The 25,500-nt window shown below is 47.9% G+C and overlaps 1 protein-coding gene across 1 annotated transcript in view; it reads right to left on the bottom strand.

The window, feature by feature from the left end:
• SH3BP4 (SH3 domain binding protein 4) overlaps positions 1-25,500 on the bottom strand; it is a 42,697-nt gene that overhangs the window by 11,444 nt on the left and 5,753 nt on the right. The window contains exon 2 of the mRNA XM_054172116.1: positions 4,346-4,560. Coding sequence (XP_054028091.1) covers positions 4,346-4,463 — 118 coding nt within the window. The 5' untranslated portion in view covers positions 4,464-4,560. The remainder of the gene's footprint in view (positions 1-4,345; positions 4,561-25,500) is intronic.

Genomic DNA, 25,500 nt, shown 5'->3' with positions numbered 1-25,500 from the left:
TATTTCAGGTCAACAATCTGTGCCACTTTAGCAGTGAAGATTATTTTACAGGCTCTCAAATCTGCAGGTATTTCCCCCCCCCTTAAAATTTCTTAACAAACCTTCTCCCTCTGCTACTTATGACACGTTCACAATCCTCTGCCCCACAGGGTTCACAGCTTAAGGGGATCGGCATTGGTGTGGCTGGGAAGAGCAGAAGGAGCTGAGACAGGAGAAGCAGCAACTGGTTGCCTCCTGATGAAGACGAATGCCTTGCCAATAAGCCTCCCCCTCAACACAGGGCCCCATGCAGCTGCTCCTGTACAAGACACCAGTGTCTCACTGCCTCGCTGAATTTCCTGATGAACAATACATAGGAAGATGTGTTGGAGGGAGTTTCAAGGGAGTGAGAGTCACTTCTTATCAGCTCTTCTTTTTACCTGGAAATTGGGATCTAAGCTCCTAAGGGAACATGCTAGAATCACTTAGGCTGGAAGAGATCTTTAAGATCCAAATGTCCAACCATTAATCCAGCATTGTCAAGTCCACCACTAAACCATATCCCTCCACACCACATATACACATCTTTTGAATACCATCAAGGATAGTGACTCCACCACTTCCCTGGGCAGCCTGTTCCAGTGCTTGACAACTTTTTGTGATATTTTTCCTAATGTCCAATCTAAACCTGACCTGATGTAACTTGAGGCCATTTCCTCTTGTCTTACTGCTTGTTACTTACATAGAATAAACCAGGTTGGAAGAGACCTTCAAGATCATCGCGTCCAACCAATCCAACCCACCTAAACAACTAACCCACGGCACCAAGCACCCCATCAAGTCTCCTCCTGAACACCTCCAATGACGGTGACTCCACCACCTCCCCAGGCAGCCCATTCCAATGGGCAATCACTTTCTCTGTATAGAACTTCTTCCTAACATCCAACCTAAACCTCCCCTGGTGCAGCCTGAGACTGTATCCTCTTGTTCTGGTACTGGCTGCCTGGGAGAAGAGACCAACATCTGCCTGTCTACAACCTCCCTTCAGGTAGTTGTAGACAGCAATAAGGTCACCCCTGAGTCTCCTCTTCTTCAGGCTAAGCAACCCCAGCTCCCTCAGCCTCTCCTCGTAGGGCTTGTGTTCCAAACCCCTCACCAACTTCGTTGCTCTTCTCTGGACTTGTTCCAGCAAGTCAACATCCTTCCTAAACTGAGGGGCCCAGAACTGGACACAGTACTCGAGGTGCGGCCTAACCAGGGCAGTGTACAGGGGCACAATGACCTCCCTGCTCCTGCTGGCCACACTGTTCCTGATGCAGGCCAGGATGCCATTGGCCCTCTTGGCTGCCTGGGCACACTGCAGGCTCATGTTCAGCCTACCATCGACCAGCACCCCCAGGTCCCTCTCCACCTGGCTGCTCTCCAGCCATTCTGACCCCAGCCTGTAGCTCTGCATGGGGTTGTTGTGGCCAATGTGCAGAACCCGGCACTTGGATGTGTTAAATCTCATGCCGTTGGCCTCTGCCCATCTGTCCAGCCTGTCGAGGTCCCTCTGCAGAGCCTCTCTACCCTCCAGCAGATCAACTCCTGCCCCCAGCTTGGTGTCGTCAGCAAATTTACTGATGATGGACTCAGTGCCCTCATCCAGATCATCAATAAAGATGCTAAAGAGCATGGGGCCCAGCACTGATCCCTGGGGCACACCACTACTGACTGGCCGCCAGCTGGATGTGGCACCATTCACCGCCACTCTCCAACCCCCATCTAAGTACAGCCCCTTTTCAGATAGTTGTAAAGAACAATAAGGTCTCCCCTAAACCTCCTTTTCTCCACACTAAACAATCCCAGTTCCCTCAGGCATTCCTCATAAGGCTTGTGCTCCAGACCCTTCACCAGCTTTGTTGCCATTCTCAAGATGCACGCAGCACCTCAATGTCCTTCTTGTAGTGAGGGGCCCATAAATGACCACAATACTCCAGTGTGGCCTCACCAGTACCAAGTAAAAGGGAAAATGACAGGGACTCCCCCAGATGCTCAGATTTAAAACAACGGAAGCTAATTTGGGGGGGGTATCAATGATTGCTACATGGAAAGGGCCATTATTTGCTCAGTGGTATGTCAAGGTCTTTGGCCACCAGCTCTTTAGCACTGCCACTGCACTTTACTGTAAGTAGTTATCTGTGCTGCTGGTGATTAATGTCTTCTCTTCAAAGAGATCCCAGAACCAACCAGGTTGGAAGAGACCTCCAATATCATCAAGTCTAACCAATCACCCAACCCTAACTAATCAAATAAACCATGGCACTAAGTGCCTTATCCAGTCTCTTCTTAAACACCTCCAGGGATGTTGACCCCACCACCTCGCTGGGCAGCCCATTCCAATGGGCAATCACTCTTTCTGTGAAGAACTTATTTCTAATATTAAGCCTAAACTTCCCCTTGCACAGCCTGAGACTGTGTCCTCTTGTTCTGTTGCTGGTTGCCTGGGAGAAGAGACCAATCCCTGCCTGCCTACAGCCACCCTGCGTGACAACCCAAGGTAATGCAAACCCAAGGTAACTTTCATCACAGGCTAGAAACGCTCTCAATTCTGCCCTAACCCTGCAACATGCTTCAATGTAAGAAACAACTAAGGGCACATCATACTCTTAAAGACAGTCATGTAGTGGAAACGCTTAGAAAGTAGCACACCACCCTCCTGCAGGACTCTCAGTGGTCTCAGCAGCATGTCTAATGTCCTTTAGAATCAGAGAGATTTTATTTCGGTTGGAAAATACCTCCAAGATCCTTGAGTCCAACAATCAACCTAACACCACCGTGGGCATTAAACTTCATCCAAAAGGGCCAGGTCCACACGTTTCTTGACTGCCACCTCCTTGGGTAACCTATTCCAAAGCCTGACCACTCTTTCTGTAAAGAAATTTGTCCTCATATCCAATCTAAACCTCCCCTGGCACAACTTCAGGGCATTTCCTCCCATCCTATCACCTGACACTAGAGAGAAGAGATCAAGCCTCACCTCACTACCTTTCAGCAGTGCCAGATGAAAAACCCAATTACAAGCAAAACAGATGGATGAAATCTACACATATTTGCACTGTGACCATATTTATTGGTTTTATTTTCACTTTTAGGGGTTATTTCTGTAAAAAACACTAGAACCAAGCTGCAGATGACATTACATAAACGTTTGAAGGTGTGTTATCTCACTAGACAGACCCAGGTAAACAAGGAAAGTTGTATTTTCATGAAGGGAGCTGCAGGAGAGAACTGGGACAACGCTGCTTTAATAGGCTCAGGAGCTCTCTGGAGGGAAAAAGGGCGTTTAAGAAACACAGGAAGTCCCTAAAATTCCAAAGATGAAGGGGATGGCAGATCTGACCACATCCCTGCAGTCGCTGACTGCAGGCTGGCAGCACTTCTCAGACATGGAAACTGCAAGGTAAGGAAGGCCAGGGATGAGCTAAGAAAAGTCTTTGAATATTCATTAGGGATCAAATATGAAGACGAAAAAAGTCTGTACACATCCTAAACAATTCATTATCAGCTCACTACTTCTGTCAGCAGGTAGGCAAAGCTGTGAGGATATTTATTCAGTGTAAAACTATATATAAACCCTGCAGTGAAACCATCTTGCCACCCTGGTAGGAAGCCACCATTAAATCAACACTGCAGCCAGAACAGGTTGCAGGACAGGGTATGTTTGGCCTCCTCATCCTTTGGGATCAGACAGGCAAATGGCCATCTCTGTGTCCCACCCCCTACCTATACAGGCAGGCGGTGCAGCAAGCAGGTTAACAGCGATACGAAGGAACCAGCAAACTCCTTGGAGAACATAAGCAATTCCTATTTTCTCATTAATTTGCAGCAAGAGCGTTTGATGTTCAGGCCTTTTCTTGCTGTGCCTGCAAAAGCAATCGCTTTTGTGCATGATTGTTTTTAAAGGCCTTGGCATATGCTAACTTCCACCTGGAGTTATTTCTCGGGATCCATTTCTCATGGGGGAACAGTAACTCCCCTTCTGACCTAAACATGGCTTTTGTGCTGGGTAAGGCAAATACAGCTGAAGAAAAAAACACTAAAAAGAAGAAAAAGAATTATTCAAGCAACCTGCAAGCTCCCCATTCCAGGGAAGGAGAAACTAAACTCCTGCAACCAGCTTGTTGCTGTCACCTCTCTTGCCACTGATCTCTTGCTATCAGGTCCACACCTGTTCTCACACCCTTAGATGTGCTCCTCAGCATTTGCTGCACTTCCTCATCAGCTGTCCTCTGCTAATTATTAACCCAACCCCTCCAGGACCCCAGTGGTGAGAGGACGCACCCGAACCAAGAAGGGGGCATCGTGCCCACCCACCCCTCCGCACCTTTGACATCGCAGAAGCTGGTCTCGGAGAAGCCCTCGCTGAGGTCAATGAGTGTTCCCTCTGACTTGCAGCGTGGCAGGCCGCCCGAGTTGGCTGCCCGGATCCTCTGCGCCGCCATCTCCAGCCCGCCGACCCCTGTGGAGCGCTAGGCGGCCATGGCTTCTCTGAGCGCGAAGCCAGCTATGTGGACCCCGGCGTCACCTCGGGCAACCAGCCTGGGGGAAGAGAAACAAACCCAAACACCTTAGCAGGAGCTTCAAGTTCCATTATGCCACCCACGTGCCAACAATGCTCTCCTCAGGCACACACCAACCCTGCAGACACAGGAGAACATCCCTAAAGCATCATGAACATTAAGCTGGGTATTCCTAGTGAGGACAGCGCTGCCTACAAATCACCAAGGACTTCAGGTAGCAACAACAGCCTGGTCTTCCACAGTGCTGCTCCTGACCACCACCCCCTGCAGAACATCCCTCTTGCATTCAAAAGTAATTTGGGGATGTGTTGCTCCCAGGTTCATAAATTGCTCCATCTCTCCATTTCATAAGAGCTCTCAGAGCATTTGCATGCTGCTGTAATACATATTTATAAAACCATCATGCACTCAGATGCTGTGGGAGCCTAGGGGCAGTGTTCAGTAAGCATGGAGTGCCCATGGGATCAGGCTTTTAAACTGTTCAACCAGGTCATCATCCTCCCACTGCAGCACCAGGATCTCCTGGGATGGAGACTGGCTCTTCTCACTTGCTCCCTTCATTCCCCCCACCTCACCCAAGCAACCAGGCAGACACCAGGCAAAGAGCTTTTCCCTCCTGCACTGACTGCCCTGCTTCACTTGAGCAAAAATTAAAAATACAGGATTTTCATCTTTTTTTCCAGAAACCCTGTGGAAGAGTAGCTGCATCAGCACACCAGCATCAAGAGGGAAATGAAACCATTTCCCACTGCCTGCAGAACACACTGCCATGTTGATCACCAACACTGTAGCTAATGAAGCGCTGGTATGACCTCCTCTGGTGTCACCCATGTCCTCTGGAGCTTGAAGGACAGCCAGAAGCATTTGTGTGAGCAGGCAAGCCTGGGGCCTCTTTGCTAGCTGAAGACAAGGATGAAGCACAGAGCCTGAGCCTTTCTTTTTTCCTCCAGGTCTGCACCAGCGAGCAGGTACACAGTCCAACATCCCTGGCATTACCTCAGTAAATCCTGCCATGCAGCATCCCTAAGGCCATCCTTACATCCCGCTCCCTAAAAAACCCCAGCTTGACTGCCAAGTGCCAACAGCTCCTAAAAATAAAGCCCTGTGAAGTCCAAAGTTATATTCAAATCCCTTGCTTTAGTCTTAGCACCCAAAAGGTTCCTCATCCACTCTTTTCTCCCCCTCCCATGATTTTTTTCCCCCTCCTTCTGCTTGATAATCAGACCAAGCAGAGAATAACTCCCAAACCTAAATTCCTTGGGTGGAATACAGAGCTGATGGAAACATGAAGACAAGCGTTGATTGCTTTGGCTGCAGCTGGCTCTTATTAAAGCAGCAGGTCTTTCTCCACCAGCAGCAAGCCCTGAAGGATTCAGTGCCCTTTCTGGAATGCAGTAAGAGGAAATCTGCAGGGGAGAGCCTGAGCAGGAGATACTCCAGTCTACTTGAAATGTTTCCCAAGCCATCCCCAGGGCTGGTATGCCAGGAATGTAGTTAGCTGGAAGGGATGCACCCGGCTGCAACCAGAAAAGGGAAGGGAGAACTTATGTGCAAACCTTTTTCCTTTGAGAAGAGCACTGGTTTGGGTCCTGCTGGAAGTACTCCAAGGGGAGAGGGCTTGGCAGGCAACAAATAAAGATAAACTAGGGTTTGAGGCAAGACTGAGCATATCAAAGCTGGGCCAGGTAAGACAGGAGACTTGGAGGTGCAAGAGAAAGCACCAAGCCATCAGTGGGAAGGGAGGAAAGACCTCTCCTCAGCTAGCTCCCATTCAGCTCCCACTTTTGCAAAGCACCACCACAGCAGGCAAGGTGTTGTTTCCCATTAATGCCAGGCACTAATGCCAGGCACTGTTTGGGACTGCACATTTGATATGCAAAACTCTGAAGACTGCCTCCTTCTACAGAAACCCTCCAGACACAAGATACGCTTTTTGTAAGTCGTTTTTTTTCTCCCTGGCTGGAGAGTTCAAGCCATCCACAGCTACACAGGCACACAATCAAGCACAAGGTGCACAGTACCATCAACACAGAAATAGCTCAAGTGGCAATGTTTTCAGCAATTTTAGCCATGCCTGCACACAATCCTCTTTAAAAAAAAACAGAAACACTTTGACAGCCCAAAGGTCACCCCTGCTTGGTGAGCAATGCATGAAGTGAAAAAGAAACCAGGGAGAGGGAGATGATCTTTTCCTGTGAATCCAAGTGCAAGCCACGAGTGTATTTTTAAACACCTGCCTGGAAGGAGAGTGCCAATTATTATTTTTTTTTAATATGCCCTGATAACTCTCACTAACATACCCACACTGCTTGGCATTTGCAGGGATGCTCCTCCAACCTGTATTTATGTAACTATATGGGGAAGCTTTATGATAAAGGTCTGGACAGATGTGACTTGTGTGGAGAAACGGCTGGAAAAATCCCTCCTATATGCACCCTGCAGTCTCAGAAGGCAGCAAGAACATACATCAAAATGACAGGTTATGAAAAGGTATTTCCTTTCCTGAAAGAAGTATCTTAGCTACATCTCAGTCCATTCTAGATGTAGCACATGTTCTCACACTCAGAAAGCATGGGCATGCATGTCCCCCACAGCTGGACTTGGGGTTGGAGCCACCTTTGGGAGTTGATGGTCCCAGGATGTTTCTAAATGCTGAGGCAGGACAGCCTTCAAACTCAGGCTACATGAGAATACGAGCAGGGAACAGGGTGGGGGGAAACAAAGGGTAGATGGGGCAAGATTTGTTTATAAATCACTTCTACAGCCACAGTAGAGACAATGGTCTGCAAACTCCTCTGAAAGCACTTTAATTATAGACCAGGTTTAAATATAGACTAGGAAAACCCCACCCCCCTCTGTTTACCCAAATCCATAAACAGCATCCTAAATGAAAGGGGGGGAGGAAACTGGTGAGCAACCAAGAGCTTACCCTGTGCTGCTTCTCAAAGTGTAGAACAGCTGTCATGAGCAAGCTGGGGAGCAGCAAGGATCTCCAGGGTCTTGAAATAACCCCATGCACCAGTACAGGTTGGGGGTTGACCTGCTGGAAAGTTATCTTTGTGAAGGACCTGGGAAACCTCAAGAACAAGTTAACCACAAGCCAGCAATGCACCCTCGTGACCAAGAAGGTCTCCTGGGTTGCACTGAGTGTGGCCAGAAGGTCGAGGGCGCTTCTCCTCCACCTCTACTGTGCCCAAGTGAGGCAACCTCTGGAGTATGGGGTTGAACTGGGCTCCTCAGTTGAAGAGAGACAGGGAAATAGTGGAGAGAGTCCAACTAAGGACTACAAAGATGATGAGGGGACTGAGACCTGGAGCAGTTTAGCCTGGAGAAGAGTGAGATGGGATCTTAGTGATGCTCTTAAGTAACTAAAAGGCAGGTGTCAAGAGGATGGAGCCAAACTCTTGCCAGTGGTGCCCAGTAACATGACAAAGGTCAATGGGCACAGACTGGAACACAGGACATCCCACTGGAACATAAGGAAAAGCAACTGACATCATTTACCTGGACCTGAGCAAAGCCTTTGACACTGTCCCACATGACATCCTGGTCTCCAAGCAGGTGCAGTATGGGTTTGATGGATGGACCATTCAGCGGATAAAGAACTGGCTTGATGGCCACACCCAAAGGGTGGCTGTCAGTGGGTCCATGTCCAAGTGGAGGCCAGTGACAAGTGGAGTCCCTCAGGGATCAGTACTGGGACCAGTCTTGTTTAACATCTTTGTTGGTGCCATGGACAGCGGCATTGAGTGCATCCTCAGCAAGTTTGCTGATGACACCAAGCTGTATGGTGCAGCAGACACACTGGAGGGAAGGGATCTATCCAGAGGGACCTTGACAGGCTGGAGAGGTGGGCACAAGCCAACCTCATGAGGTTCAACAAGACCAAGTGGAAGGTCCTGCATCTGGGTCGGGGCAATCCCAAGCACTGATATAGGCTGGGCAGCTACTGGCTTGAAAGCAGCCCTGAAGGGGGGGTGCTGGTGGGTGAGAAGCTCAACATGAGCCACTAGTGTGCACTTGCAGCCCAGAAAGCAAATCACTGCATCAAGAGAAGCATAGCCAGCAGGTCAAGGGAGGTGATTCTTCCCCTCTACTCTGCCCTGGTGAGACGCCACCTGGAGTACTGCATCCAGTTCTGGAGCCCCTATTACAGGAAGGATCTGGAGGTGCTGGAACATGTCCAGAGAAGAGCCACGAGGATGATCAGAGGGCTGGAGCACCTCTCCTATGGAGACAGACTGAGGGAGTTGGGGCCATTCAGTCTGGAGAACAGAAGGCTCCAAGGAGACCTAACTGGGGCCTTCCAGTACCTGAAAGGGGTCTACAAGAAATCTGGGGAGGGACTTTTTAGGGTGCCAGGTAGCGATAGGACTAGGGGGAATGGAAAAAAAAGGAGAAATGGGTAGATTCAGGTTGGATACTAGGAAGAAGTTCTTCCCCATGAGGGTGGTGAGACACTGGAACAGGTTGCCCAGGGAGGTGGTAGAGCCCCATCCCTGGAGGTTTATAAGGCCAAACTGGATGTGGCTCTGGGTAACCTGATCTACTGTGAGGAGTCCCTGCCCATGGCAGGGGGGTTGGAACTAGATGATCCTTGAGGTCCCTTCCAACCCTAACAGCTCTATGATTCTTTCCTGTGATGGTGACAGAGAACTAGAACAGGCTGTCCAGAGAGGCGGTGGAGTCTGCTTCTCTGGAGAGATTCAAAACCCACCTGGACATGATACTGTGCAACCTGATCTAGATGTATCTGCTTTAGCAGCAGGGTTGGCCTAAATCCCCAGAGATACTTTCTGATCCCTACCTTTCTCTGATTCCATCAATCATTGCTCTGCCTGCTCTTGGATCTCCTCTCCACCAGGCAAAGAGCAGCAGCAAGTTTGGGGAGGGTGACAGTATAACCTCTATTAAAAACCTTCTCAACATCTATTAAAAAAACCCCACAACACCCCAGAAAACCCTTTGTCCTGCAGCATTTGGACACACAGCATTCATCTTTCTAACAGCAGCATTCCCTGGCACACAGTGGCACAGAAAAGGTTAAAAATAACTTCTGCAAACTGTCTGGTACAGCTTAGCCTGGAATCCCAAACACAGGCTTTCCCCTCCTGGCTCCACAGACCCAGGTGGGGGCCCTGGGACCCCTCCACAGTGCATGCTGATGGTGGCATGGAGAGGCCAGCAGCAGGGTCTCATCCTCCCCAACACTTCCAGCTCCATCCATCACACCAAGCTGGTCCTGATGGGATTATGGTACAGACCCATCTCTGCTTGGACACCAACTATAAATCACAGAGATAGCTCAGGCATCTGGCCACACTGAATGGGGTTAGCAGAGAAAAGCAGTCCCAGCTAAAATGCTCACTGGCAGCACCAAGCCTCGTGTCCACATGCAAAGAAATGCAATAAAAACATGAGAACACCTGAAAATGCAAACCCCCAGAGGAGGGAAGCAGGATGCTCCAACAAGCACTAAATTTCAGGTGGGACAAGAACCTTCCAAAAGCCTCAATGGAAGAAGACTCCTAACTGCCAAGAATTCAGGCTGATAAGACCTGAGAGGGCTGGCAGGGCTAAGCAGTACCAAGCACTGTCAGAGCTGGAGATGGGAGATGGAGCCAGCTCCTTCCACATGCAGCCAAAGCTAAGGCAGTACATGGTACCTGCCACCAACAAATGGAGGTGTGTAGAACCAATGCATGTCCCTGCTATCTCACACCTCTCAGTCCTCCCTGGAGTTCTGCCACGCTAGGGAGCTGCAGGGTCCATCTCACCATGGCATGCATATGTCTATGGAAAGCACTAGGAACAGGAGCCATGACCCAAGACAGGACAGTCTTGCAATAACTACCACAGCTGCACACCTGTTCTCCACAGGTAATGCACACAAAGCCCCTCCAGCCCTAAGCCCCATGGTACAAGTTCAGGGGAAATGTTGTGCCTACCTTTGGCCACAAACTGAGAAGTGGGAAGAGCAGAGTGAGCCTCTCATCAATTCTCTTCCCACATCAGGGCTAAGAGTTGTCCAGGCACATGGTGCTAATGGATTTTAAGCCTTTTCTTTCTCCAAATTCAAGCTCCTCTAGCTCTCCCAGAAGTACAAAAGTGGTTTTGGAGGTTTCTTCTGAAGAGTTAGCTTTGCTCCAACACAAGTGACATGAACTTTTTGTAACTAGAAAATAAACTCCCAGAGCCACAGCGCTACCCACAGAGCACACCCACCCTACACAATCAATACACTGGAAAAGGTGCTTTTGTCAGTCACAAGACATTAAGTAACTCAGGACCACGGAAGCAGCTGCAGAAGAGATGACTCCTGGAAACCCATGGGACAAGCACAGGAGACATTCCATTGTATCCATCACTTGCTGCAAGCAGTGTGATGATAGTATGGCCCAAGGTCCTCTCAAGGCACATGCAGTGCTGGGAAAAACCACCTTGACTCTATTCCCACCGCTTACCCCAATCACAGGATTGCAGGATGGTAGGGGTTGGATGGGACCTCTGGAGATCACCAAGTCCAACACCCCCTGCCAGAGCAGAGCCCTAATAGAATCCAGCACAAGTCACACAGGAATGCATCCAGATGGGTCTTGAAAGTCTCCAGAGGAGACTCCACAACCTCTTCGGGTAGCCTGTTGCAGTGCTCTGTGACCCAAGCAAGTAACCTTCTGCCTGGCATCTGCCCCATTCCCTTGGCTGCCCTGTGGAACCACTGCAAGACACCACAGATCTGCAGGGCAGTGAGGTATCTTCTCTCACAGGACACCTCCAAGGGTCTTCAAACATCTGGTGGTAACTGAGTGCCAGCAGGGAACAATAGATTTTGGTTAGAAGGGAGAACGGGGCAATTCCTCCTCCCTCTCTTTTGTCCAGGAGACAATGCATCTCATTCCTCACAACCCTGACCTATTCAATAAAGCAATTTAAGCCTCCCTGGTGAGAGCAGGTGTGGAAGAGCTAGCCGCTATTGGTTTCATTCCCTCCAGAAGCCTGGGCCAAGCATTTTGTGTGTTTAATGCTAACACATATCCCAGAGATTCCTAACCTTGTCACCTTTCTCTTGTCTTCTCCTCCTCATGCTTTGACACTTATGTTTGCAAAGCCAACAATTTCATCTTGAAAAACAACAACCACCACCAACAAAATAACCACCACAAATCATGAACCCAACCAAAGATAACTTCTTAAGACAAGAGGTTATACCAGTCCGTTGTATCAGAAAGAACACATCAGCATGAACTCACCTATGTCCCAAACAAGCCTTGGTGCTGCTGATGTGCCAGAAAGAAGACATGTCATTTTACATAGAATAAAACCAGGTTGGAAGAGACCTTCAAGATCATCGCGTCCAACCCATCAACCAATCCAACACCACCCAAACAACTAACCCTTTTGTTTGTCCCTTTTCTAGCAAATGAGAAAGGACTTAGAAAAATATTGGGTCCTCCTATCTCTCCCACAGCAACCTCACCTCCCAGAGCTTTGCTTTGGACTCGGGCCCCACCAGTGCTGTAAGCAGCTGGGATGCTCACACCCAGCACCCCTGCTCAAGCATCACAGCAGCAGCAGAGCCAGTGGAGAGCACAGCCCCATGCTACACCATCCCCTTCAGTCCCTGCCATGCCCTATGGGAAAGTCCTGCCTAAGAATTTGAGGTTGGCTCTGCTTCTGCCAGCTGAGCCCACTGCCAGGCATGGGCAAAGTTTGGTGGGGCTGAAATAGAAGGGAGGGGAAAAAACCCAATCAAATAAAATCTAATTATGTCTAAGCATGTGCTGCTGTTGTCTGCTGGCACCTGGTGTCCACTGCAGTCTCCCTGGTGGAGATGACACCCTTCACAAGAGAAGTAGGAAGGATGGGAAAGTTTCCTTTTATAGCAATGACTTTGAAGCACAAGTCCCATTGGATATCCATCTCCAGTGATGACTTTCAAGTGACTCAAATATAGATTAGTCTTGGGGGGCAGAGAGAAAAGAAAGCTTTCCCTGCAGGATCTCCTTCTGCTACCAAGCACAGGCTTCACAGTCCAGCACCCTACTCACTAACTTCGGTCACCCATGTCTCCTACAATCGGCCACTGAGTCAGGAGAAAGCACTGCAGAAGTCAGCAAAAGTGGGCTGGGATGTGGCCTGAGAGTCATAGTAAGGAAAGCTGGATGTCATTTCACTATCAGACTCCTAAGTTCTCACTCAGGTTTTCCCTCTGGAATATCTGATCTTCATTACTCCTGGAATAACTAGCCCTTTACAAGCCCCTTAGAATTGTTTGGGTTGGAAAAGACCTTCAAGATCATTGAGTCCAACTATGAACCCAGCAGTGCCAAATCCACCACTAAACTACGTCCCTAAGCACAATATCTACAAGCTGTTTTAAATACCTTCAAGAATGGTGACCACTTCCCTGGGCAGCCTGTTTCAATGCCTGACAACATTAAGAAATATTCACCAATCTAAACCTCACCTGGTGCACTTGAAGCCATTTCCTCTTGTTCTATCATTTGTTACTTGGCAGTAGAGACCAGACCTCATCTCCTTTCAGGAACTGTAGAGAGCAATGAAGTCTCCCCTGAACTTCCTTTTCTTCAAGCTAAATAACCTCAGGTCTCTCAGATGCTCCTTATAAGACCTGTGCTCCAGACTCTTCATCAGTTTCATTACTCTTCCCTGGACATACTCCAGCACCTCAATGTCCTTCTTGTAGTAAGTGGCCCAAAACAGTCCTGGCATCAAGTGCACACAGATGTGCTGTACTGCCAAGACACAGAAAGATCCCAGAGATGCGAGTACCACCCTTGAGCATCCACCACAATTTCAAAGCCCCCTCAAATCTCCCTGAAAATGGCACCAGTGTGGCAAAAGTTTAACAAACCTGTAAGTGCTGGCAGCACTGTGTACCACACGATTCCTCATGTGGTTTATAGGTCCATAAAAAGGGTTCTCCTGGGATCACAGCCCATGTCCCATGATCTAACCATTTATTACTTCTCAGCACTAAATCCACTACATGCACATCAGTCCTGAAACCATAGTAGCAATGTAGGGAGCTGTAGATGGACCCTTCTCTGCCAGGGCAAGGAGCTCATTCCAGCCAAGGCCCCATGGGGATCAACAAAAACATGAAACCCCAAAATCTTGTTCAGCACTGAGCTCCCAGTTGTTAAACAAGGAAGTTGCAAAATCAAGTTTAAATCTCTCGGAGGGATCAGGAGACCAGAAGAGTACCTTTTTCCTCCAAGCCCTTCCAGCCCTTCCAAAATCCTTCACAAGCACAAGAGCTCAGCCAGCAGCTGAAGTGAGACTGCTCCTAAGCAATGCTTAGTGCCAGAAGCAGGGACCAAGCATCTTTCAAACTCAGAATTGAGCCATATCAAGCAATAGCACATGCCCATGCAGGCAATTGGTGGTGGAGAAGAAATAAACCCCAGTTTTCCATATCCACAACCCAGTTGCTGGTCACAGAGAGACACTTTCAAAGATGAAATGGTCTTGTCTGACAGCCTGTGGCTCATAGTCATCACTCTCTGCCTTAGAAGAGGAGGAAAATCTCTCCTTTTTAAGCACTGCAAGCCAATCATTGCGTTCATCTAAGGGCACATCTGTACCCTGGCACAGATGTCTGCACAAACTGCCCTGGAGGAGGGTTTGTGGACAAAGCTCTTTGGCTGTTGCCAGCAGCCACTTTGCCAATTGGTGGCAGGCTGAGGGTTGATAGAGGAATGGTATGAACATTGTACTGTGGCCTCACCTAGGATCATCACCAGGAAAACACATACATGCTGCTGTGGTAGAAGAGATGCCGTGGTCATCATCTGTGAGATCTTGGGTCAACATCTGTTGAGCAGACCAAAGGCAACCATGGAAAACAAAAGGAGAGGTGGTCCAAGAACTACCTCACTAATACTTGGTGCACTTGAGAGTGGCCATCCAAACCCTTCCTCCTGATTTCAAGACACCACATCAACCAGCACAGTGAAAAGCTGAAGCATGGTAAAGGCTTTCACTGAGAAAAATCTTAGAGCAATTAGCTATCACGGTAACCTGAGGGCCACAGTCCTGGCAGCCTCTCCTTAGATGCTAATTTGGACTTCAAGAGCTGCTAAAAGCTGAAGTAACCCTGTCCCTGAAAAGCTGTGCTTGTCCCAAGAGGACATGATGACAGAGCTTTAACTGCATCCAACACTTCAAAGCCCTGTCTCCATCACCCTTCAATAATTCTGCCTTTGCCTGATGGAATGAAGTAGCTGTTCTCAGCTGAATTGCTGGTGCAATGCGCAGAGCCATGTGCTCTCCTTTTCCAGACTGCAACGTTGGGGAACCAGTCCCACCAGCATGACCAGAGAAGGGCAGGCACTGGAAGTCACTCACACTGCTGGCTGGCACCATAAGCAATGCAGTGACATACAGAGAGGACAACAAAAAAGCTCCAGAGACGAGCCAGGTCACTATAGACGAGCTAGCTACAACTTGCCCGTAGAGAAACACATAACCAACCTAATGCAGCTTTCCCTGCCCAAGTACTCCACCAAGACCTATCTTCTCCACAGTGGTCACTTCCTCACGTGAAGAATATCAAAGGCTGAAACATCAGTCCTACTTGTCCCTCTGGACTTACCTGACCTGCTTGTCACTTTAAAAGGGGGCGCTGCATTCAAGACACAGATGCCATAGACAGGATAGGCAGACAGCAGCCACCCATGGGTCACCCAAAAGGTGACCAGATAACCAGAACATGGCAGCAACTCCCAAGTTAGCTGCCCCAGCTTCTGACTTCTGTCAAGAGGTCCATTTTGGGAAAAAACCCAAACCAACAGGGGTTCTGTTCCCAGTTTGCTGCCTGAGCACGCCCACAGATGCCAATGCATAAAAGCTTTTTGGATTATCAAACCACAGAACTTATTCAAGTGATGAGCTCGTGCAAAAGCTCGATTTAATGTTCTTACACACCTTGCTGATTAGTCTAGGTACTGATCTGTTGGTGGATTACACCAACACCTTCAGGTACACTGAAAATGCTGACGGAAGCCAAAATGCATCACGAGCCTGAGTTAGGCACAAACAAAAGCAATCAGCACATTGCAATGAAGTTCCCCAAAGCAGCAGGGCTTTTCAAAGTGCCTGTCCTTGGTAAAGATTTCCAAATCAGATCCCCCATGATACCTGGGTTTAAGCAGCGTAACTGCTCACTGGAGCTGATGGTCTTCTCATAAGAAATCAACATGTGGGGTTAAACTGGACTGTGAGTTGCTCACTCCATGAGATGCTCCACATTTGACCCAATGTGGACCAAGGGGTCCACAAACCCATGTTGGAAAGACTGCAAGCTGGGAGCAGTATAATACCTGGAAAGCAAACCCCCAGGTGATGATCATAGATTCACAGCATGGTAGGGGTTGCAAGGGACATCTGCAGATCGTCTAATCCAACTCTCCTGCTGAAGGAAAAAGGGGTTTTCTAGGGTGGGGGTTTTTTAATAAATCTTGGTATTTTTAATAGATGCTACACCATCACCAGCCCGAGACTCTCCCCAAATCTGTTGCTCCTCTTTGCCTGGTGGAGAGAAAAATACAGGAGCAGGCAGAGCAACGACTCACAGAATGACTGAATGGTAGTGACTGAAAAGGTCCTCTGGAGATCATCTAGTCCAAACTCTCTGTAGGGTCACCTAAAGCAGGTTGCATAGGAGCATGTCCAGGCAGGTTTTGAAGATCTCCAAAGAAAGAGACTCCACCACCTCTCTGGACAGCCTGTTCCAGTGCTGTGTCACCATCACAAGGAAGAATCTTTCTCTCATGTTCAGATGGAACCTCCTGAGTTACAAGCTGTGCTCAGGGCCCTTTGTCATGTTGCTGGGCACCACTAGAAAGAGTCTGGTCCCATTCTCTTGACACATGCCCTTTAGATATTTACAACCATCACTAAGATCCCCTATCACTCTTCTCTTATCCAGGCTGAACAGCCTCAGACCCCTCATCATCTTGGCAGTCCTCCACTGGACTCTCTCAAGTAGTTCCCTGTCTCTCTTGAACTGTGGAGCCCAGAACTAGACATAGTACTCAAGATGTGACCTCACTAGAGCAGAGTAGAGGAAGAGGAAAAACTCCCTTGACCTGCTGGCCACGCTTTTCTCGATGCAACCCAGGAGACCCTCTTGGTCACAAGGGCACGTTGGTCGCTTGCAGTGAACTTTGCCATGAAGACTCTGAGATGCTTCTCCACAGAGCTGCTTCCCAGCTGTTTGGGAGGTGTGCAGCAAGAAGCACATGAGAGAACAGACATCTGCTCCAGCTCAGAGCGTGGATTAAGACTTGCTACAAAGAGCCCCAGTCTTTTGATTTGATCTCACTGACAAACCCAGCAAGCTGCAAAACCATCATAGAATGCATTCCTGCTTTAATTCAGTGTGCTTTTAACACCAGGCTCATGACATCTGCTCATTTAGGTGGTTTTCAAAGCAAAGTCCTTGTCTTAATTTAGATTAGAACTTGTCCATAGGTGGGAATTAGCTTTCCAGGTGCAGGCACCCACCTCTGCCAGACAGGAGAACGTTTGAGATAAACCAAAACAGGCCAGTGTTTATGCAACAGGAGAGCAAACACCACGCCTGCTTGTTTAATTAGTTCCCCCTGAAATTAAAGCCTGTCAAACTGCACAGAGGCTCCATGCAACCTGCAAATTAACTAAAGGGGAACACGACCTGAAGGTGAGAGATCCCAGATAGAATCCAAGCAGTGGCTCCAAGCACTTTCCATAACATCAACAGGGCCGTAAAGGGAAAATCCCAAAATAACACCACCCACCCCATTCGTCTGCACTTCAGAGTCTGTTGTTTCAGTCTCGCCAGGTTAAAAGCTGCTGGATCCCATCATCATGGGTCAGATGGTTGATTAAAAAAAAAAAAAAAAAGAAAGATTTCATCATTTTAAGACCCAAGCCTTTATTGGAAAGTTTATCCGCAAACAAAGTTACGCACGTCCCTCTGTTTAGTTTTACGTCAGTTAGAGAACACGAGGCCCTTGTCTGGACGCTCTCAAAATTAATGTGGTATGAAACAAGAGTCCATTCTCTGCAGCCTCCACCACATGCAATGTCAAAGACATGCAGGCACGTGGTCTAAGAGCTGCGTACAGGGAGATGTGAGGTTATGGTTGGACTTGATGAACTTAAGGTCTTTTCCAACCAGGCGATTCTATGACCATGCCGCTTCCCCATGCCTGGACATACTCATTAGCAAAGAGAGTGAACCATTCTGGGGCAAGATGGGCCTCCTCTAGCAAGACACTTGAGCACACATAGTCATTAATATACACTTGTCAAAATCTCAACTTTGTATAAAATTGCTCCTGTTGCCAACTTGAAGCAGGGATGCATCTCAGACACGGTCTTTGCAGCACTAATCAAAGAGCAAAATTAAAATAATATCTGAAAGTCATCTTAAAGTAATGCAAGATTATTTTTTTTTCCTTGCTTGAAGCACAGCTTTTTTGTTTGAGTGGAATCAGTTTCTACAAATTCTTGCACTGCATCTTTTCTTACAAGCACAAAACACCCTTCTGTGTGTGCATCAAACCACGGTGACGCATCTTCACAAAACATCCCCTAAAAAACTGGCAACTCTAAGCCTCCACAGAATACTTCCCAAGGGCAAGTTATTCCCTCTGTGCTGTCTCCAACATATCAGCCCCAGGCGAGGCTGTAAGGAGATGGACCTATTTACTTCACAAGAGGCAAGGTCCTGAGGAGCCTCAGAGCCCACCTGTCCAGCCTGAGAGCCTGGTGCTCCATTCATTCCCACTGAGATTTGTGTAGTAACAGACCACACCACTGAATTTCAAAACACTGCAGCTTGACTTGGGGGTGAAGCATTGTCAACTACAGTACAGGGTTGTTTAAGGCCAACTCAGAAGCACCCATATTAGAGTAAAAAAGACAAAGCCATTGCTGGAAGCCAGGCAGAGAGACACAAAAAAGCTCGAAGTGTTTCCAGAAGAATGTCTTACTTTAGAAAATAAGGACTAAAGTCTGGTTAAGAAGTCCTGTGTATTCAGATAGATGTCTTGGGTCTGCTGAACTTCAGCCACATACAGCAAAGAACCTGCTCTGTTTATTGATTTCTATGGAAAGCAACTTCAATCCCATCACTATCTCTGCCTCAAGGTTGCTTTGATAACCAGAGTGATATATGTATTTAAATTTTGGCTCCATATCTGAAGTATGGGTTGAGATCTACAAACAGTAGGCTTTTGGCTAAAGATGACAATTCCAGCTACAACCAACATGTCAGGGCACCACCTATGGCCAACTTTAGAATAGAATAGAATAAACCAGGTTGGAAGAGACCTTCAAGATCATCATGACACACCTTACTGACTCATCTAGACACCACCTCCTTTTCTCATCATCTTTCATAGCAATACCCCAGATTTTCTTCCCTGTAGGATCAAGCTCTTTCGTATCTATCACTCATGTCCAGAAGTGCAGCAGATCTCTGTGCCAGCAATGGGGTAGCTCTGCAGAGGAGAACGCTCTTCAGCACAACCAGCTGATGCCCACACGCAGGCGGAAGGACTTCTGGGCTTTTCTCTCAAGGAGCCTGGGGTCAGGCCAGAATTAGACATGCTCTTAATGGGAAAAAAGAGAGCCTAAATATCAAACCAGTGCAGATGGATGGACCTTCTTCTTTTCTTTTCTTTCTTTTTTTTTTTAATTAAAACTCATTTGAAGTGACACATGAAAGAAGTTAAACTCCAAGCACAGCTGACGCATTAGGACGGACTTATATTTAGAAGGATAGCACAAGTACTTGATCAACAGAAAAGACAGACAAAGTTTTTTTGGCACCATCCAGGAGGGAAAAAGAAAACCAGAAGAGAGAGGACCACCACCATCCATTATTACTAAGGGAGACTTCCACTGGTATTTCTCTATGCCACCACTTTTACTACATTATTATGTTTTACATTGCCACTGCTAAGGGTAGCAACCACTAGCCTCCTAACCCTCCCCTTCTACACTGAACTCTGCTTTTGTTCATTGCATGATCCCAATGCACAACATTTACAGCTTGCAGAGCCCACAAGCCTATCAACCAAAACACATCCTGTGTTTTCACAAGACATTGTGAATGAAGTTGGCATTATTATTATTATTTAAAATTAGTGCTTACTACTTTCAGCTTTATTTTCAATTGGACCACTAACAACATCATTGTACTTCAGCACAAAGCAAACATACTGAGCTGGTAACACAAAAATTGCCTTCCAAGTTCTGCAGACTGAAGTTTTAAGAAATAAAGCAGAATCATAGAATGGTAGGGGGTGAAGGAACCTCCAGAGATCAAGTCCAGCCCCCCTGCCAAAGCAGGATCACACAGGTCACACAGGAACTCCAACATAAAATGCAATTCTTCAAAATCTGCCACATTATTCATTTGGGAGCTTTTAGTTCAGAAGTCAAGAGACATGCTCAGCCGGATATCCGATCACTTGCTGGGCCTCATCCCAAATTTCTCTAACATTACTCACATTTTTATGTGCAAGAAGGGGGGGGGGGGGTGTGAGGATTCTATACTCAAAGCCAAAAGGGAGGAAGAATTGTTTGTAGCACTATGTAGGAATTATCACAATTAATCTCAGACCTCTGGGTCCAAGTGATTACCATGTATTCCATTCACAGAAGGAGACAGAAATTGGGTTGATGCTCAAACTCCTCTGCTTGGGACCCAGGGTTGAGCTGGGACTTCCCAAGGCAGGATGTCTCCAGTGTCAGGTGATGGATGCTCAGCCCAAAGGCAGATGCTCTGCATACACCCTGGCAGTGACCAGAGGCATCACCTCTGCCTGCCAGTCACCTCACAGGGAATTACTTTCTGCCTTGGTTTCACAAAATTGCCTTAGGTCAGGAACCACCTCCCCTTCTCCCTCCCAAGTGAGGGGACTATGTGATGCAGTGCCAACATCAAGATGTTCTGGTCACAATCTCTTAAAAATTAGGCTGAACTACAAACATTTTTATTCCTTTTATCCTGCCTGAATGAAGGGCAATCTGGACACTGTGACAGATTTGTTGGCACAGGTCCAGAGAAAGCCATAAAAATGATCAGAAGGCTGAAACACCTCTGCTACGAAGAAAGGCTGAGAGAGTTGGAGTTGTTAAGCCTGAAGAAGGCTCTGGGGAGACCATAATGTGGCTTTTTAAGCAGAGACTGTTTTGACAGGACAAGGTTTTAAACTGAGAAAGGGAAGATTTAATTAAATATTAGGAAGAAATTCTTCCCTGTGAGGGTGGTGCCCAGAGAGGTGGTAGAAGTCTCACTCTGGAAATATTCCAGGTGAGGTTGGATAGGGCTCTCAGAAAGCTGCTCTAGTTGAAGCTGTCCTTGCTTACTGCACAGGGGTTGGACCAGCTGACCTTTAAAGGTTCCTTCAACACAAGCCACTCTACAATCCTGTAATTTATTCCCTCCTCCCCTCAAAATGCATTTCTGAAGTGATTTTAGATCCGATTTCTGAAGGCATAAGTACCGCAACTGCAGAAACCAAGCTTCGACCCTCAGATGGTACTGCTGCCCCAACCCAGGCAATGATGATGCTCTGTGTCTCAGTTTCCCCTCAGCATTACCTGCTGATACCCAGATCCTTCAGAACATATATCCTGGTACCTAAACAATACATGTCTGCCTGTCTGTGCTGGAGTTCCCCATCACATCCAGGTAGCAGGAAACTTACAGCAAGATCACAAATCTGGAAGGAGATGCTTTAAAACAGAGATCAACACATGGAGATGAAGCTGGGATGGAAAAGTCATTGAGATGGAAATGTCACCTCTGCTGCAAGGCAATTGCAGAGAGGGGGTTAAACACTCACCCTCCCCAAATCCCTGCTGCAGGGCCCTGCATTCCTCTGCTCAAACAGCATGCTAGCCTAAACCTTTTTTTTGCTCACTGTTTCCATGCCCAGTCATGTCCTGCATCCTGGATTTGGTGAACATTTTAATAGTTCCTATTAATAGGCAGAGCAGGAGCCAGAGAGGAACCAGCTGCTCTGACCAGTTGCCTCTCTGAGAAGCTGTATGGCTGTCCCCACTGCAGGGCAAGGTGTTAAAAATCAGGCAGGGTAACAATAACAACAAAAACACTAATAAAGCCCTGCTCACACAAAGGCATTCAAGATCTGTGCTCAACATCAACACAATTTTTACACGCCTCTTGCCAGAGCATCTCCCATTCCCTACCAGTCCAGGAGCAGGGATGCACAGGAGACCACAGCACAGCCCCCAGGGACTTGAACAAGTTGATGTATTCCCCATCACTAGGGTGGAGTTGCGACCTTGTTTCACGGGATCTCACCAGCCACTGCAAGAGTCCAGATGGATCGTCTGGCTAATTGAGTTAATTAAAGCATTTTTTCAGCATCAATTAACTTTTAGGCGCTTGGCTGCTCCAGAGCAGCACCAGCTCTCTCTAGGGAACAGGCCACACCTCTGAAGCAGCAGGAGGGAGATGGGAAAAAAATGTTTGGAAGAACTTACTGATGGCATCAAGCTGTTTCTCAGTGACGTTTGCTGACTCCAAGCAGCTTAAAAAGAAAAATAGACCTCACCCTTTCCAAAACACAGAAAAACTCCAAAACCTTCATTAATTTTCCACCAAAGCCTTCTGCTCAAAGAAGACCCACGCAAGTCTGTAGCAGATGGATGCATCAGAGATCCCACACCCTGATGTCACAAATGCAGAGCATCTTTCCCTATGTCCAGTGCAAAGCAGCCCAAATAAACTCCAGGAAGCAAGTAATGCTGCCCATATCTCTGACGACGATAAGCTGGTCAGGGCCAGAGCCCGCAGCACAGACTATCTGGTTTGCTGACGAGGTGATCGTCATCTCCCAGGGACAGTTAAATACTTTGTCTGTCCGCAGCTCTTGCCTGGAGGTAACCAAGCAAAATGCTTGCAAAAGCCAAAAGAAAGGCTCTCTTTGCGGCTGCTGCTGATTTGCTCCCTGACAAGGGCAGCTAATGCAAAATGCCAGAAAGGAGCTGCGTCCCAAGAAGCCATTATTACAAAAACAAACAAAACCAAGAAACAAACAACCTCACTGCTTTCATCCCCTTTGCCCTAAAAACCTACTTGTCCTCCTCCATCCGAGCAAACAAGGGATGAATGCCTACAGAGGTACCACTTGTTCACAGGCTGCTCCGACAAATCTCCAGCCAAGAGCATCCATAGGTAAGGAGCAACCAGCACTCAGGAAGACACACCGCAAGATGCATCCCCTCATCTCCTCCACATTTTGTGGGATGCACTCCCTCATCTCCTCCACTTTTTGCAGAATGCACCCCTTCCTCTCCCCCACTTTTTGTGGGTTGTACTTCCCATCTCCTTTTTCTTGCAGGATGCATTCCCCCATCTCCTCTTTTTTTCTGGAATGCACCCCCTTCCTATCTCCTTTTTTCCCAGAATACACCCCCCTCATCTCCTCCTCTTTTGGTTTTTTTGGGTTTTTTGGGTTTTTTTTTCAGCATGCACCCCCAATCTCCTCCTCTTTCTGTGGGAATGACCACCTCATCTCTTTTTTCCAAACTTGATGAATTGCAAAAGAGCAGTTGCTCCAAGGCCACATGCATTAGGAAACATTCCCTGCACTTTCTGATGGTCTTCAGTAGCTCAATCTGCACCGAAGGCACAGTCACAGATACAGAAAAGTTTTGTAATGATGTATTTTTGTGAAGAGGGGTTTGCGAGCGGAGGCAGGGTGCTTGAGGGAAGAGAGGATTTTCAAGGCTTGGTTTGCATGCACACTGCTGGCTGGGAAACATTTCTCATGCAGGCAGAGAGCAACCCCACCCCGGCACAGCTAATCTGATGGCAGGGTTTCAATACTGCGGCCAGGATGCAAGGGGCTGGGGAGGGAGGCTGGTGAGGGTAGAAAGAAAGCAAGGAAATGCCACAGAGGTGAGGACGCTTTTTCTGGCCAGGGGCAGGCTTGTTTTGTTTCCCTCCCTTCAGCTAGCTGCCATTTTCCGGAAGCTGGATCAGTTACAAAAAAATAAGAAGTTTCTCTTTGTTTAATTATAGCTGCGGTAGCCCTCGCGCTGAGGGACCCAGCGTCCCCCCGGCTGCGCTGGGAACGGATGCAAGCAAAGACCACGGCATGGCAGCAGGGAATAACGCGGGACTTAAAGCTTTAAAGTCTCCCACAAAGACATGATCTGAGCTCAAACAGATTATTTTTATTCCCAGAGGCGGGCAAGAGCTGGGAAACTTTGGTCTCTGTTCCCTGTGCGACCATCACGTTGGATATTGAAATTTCTGCTTTTTTTGCTTCCTTCCTCTGCCCCTTTACCTGGTGTAGGTGTATTCTAGATGGACAATTCAAACACCTTCTCCCTCTACAGCGAGAAAACTGACAGTTTTCTGGTGCTCGCTAAAGCCACGTCTGCACCAATGCCAAGCTACAGCCAAAAGGACCAACCAAACCCATCCATGGACATACTGCAAATTCAGCTTCCCTAATTCAATGTAATACAGATCATGCTCTCTCCCTGGCCTCCACACTTTGCTGGTGCAATACCACCAGGCTGGCAGTCACAAGCAGGACATACTGCAGGCTGCCAACAAAGAGGACTATCATAACTGATGATAACCCCAAAGAGAAGCCCTGTGAAGGACTTGGAGGTACTGGTGGACGTGAGTCACCAACACACGCCTGCAGCCCAGAAGCTCAACTCTATCCTGTGCTGCATCAAAAACCATGTGGCCAGCAGGTCAAGGGTGGAAATTCTGTCCCTCTACTCTGCCCTGGTGAGACCCCATCTGCAGTACTTGGGGTTGTTCAGCCTGAAGAAGTGAAAGCTCTGGGGAGATATTACTGAAGCCTCCCAGTACTTAAAAGAGGGCCTCACAAGAAAGACGGGGACAGTCTTTTCAGCAGGGCCTGTTGCAACAGAACAAGGTGTGATGGTTATAAACTGAAAAAGGGGAGATTTAGATTAGATATTAGGACAAAATTCTTCCCTGTGACAGTGGTAAAACACTGGCCCAGGTTGCCCACAGGTGGTAGAGGCCCCATCCCTGGAAAGATTCAGGTTGGACAGGGCTCTGAGTAACCTGATCTAGTCGAAGATGCCCCTGCTTACTGCAGAGTGGCTAAATTAGGTGACCTTTAAAGGTTCCTTCCAAACCAAACCACTATGTGGTTCTTTGACCCTTGCAAAGCACTCTCAGAGCTTGCTGGCAAACTAAGGGCAGCAGTGACTGAAAAACATCGCCTGCCTCGTGCTTCCACTGGCCGAGCTGGGGACACACCATTGTTCAACTCTGAAAAAGCCTTTTCTGTTCCTAAGGAAACAGCCAGCGTCATTCAGACAAGGCCACACACCAGGCAAACGTCTTCCCCCTAAAAGACAACCTAAAGCACTTCATCCAGGCAACCCGCTCAGGCTGACCAGGCACAGAGGCAGAAGGGTGGCTGCTGGATTTACCCCCGGCAAGATAACCATGGGAGAGGGAAGTGATAAGCTTTGCAGGGGGCTCATTTGCAGCACAGGAGGAGCAACCCAGCCTAATGACTATTTATCACAGCTGCATTTCTCTGCTGCATCTAAAGGGTGTTTCTTTGAGTCAGCTATAAAACACCTGGGTTTGCTTTGTGGCAGCAATTTCCCCTCTTGAAATGATGGGATGCTCCCTGAGGCAACCCTCCCATGGGGCAGGAAAGGGGGGCAGAAGAAGCAACCGAGGAGTCTGCAGAGAACTGTGAAAAGGAAAGGTTTTCACATGACTATTATTATTATTACCACAGCCTTCTCCCCATCATTTAACAGGGCTTCCAATCAGAAACGTATTACTGACCCTCCAACTTGCACAAGAGCACCTCGATGACCAAGAAACACAGGAGAGCTTCAAAAACGTGACTCAGCCACCTGCCACCTTTGTATTTTAATATATACAGGTTTGAGG

This window comes from Dryobates pubescens, chromosome 2 (assembly GCF_014839835.1).
Source record: "Dryobates pubescens isolate bDryPub1 chromosome 2, bDryPub1.pri, whole genome shotgun sequence".
NCBI lineage: Eukaryota > Metazoa > Chordata > Aves > Piciformes > Picidae > Dryobates > Dryobates pubescens.
Note: the sequence above shows the minus strand (reverse complement) of the source record. Positions and strands in the feature narration are given on the sequence as shown.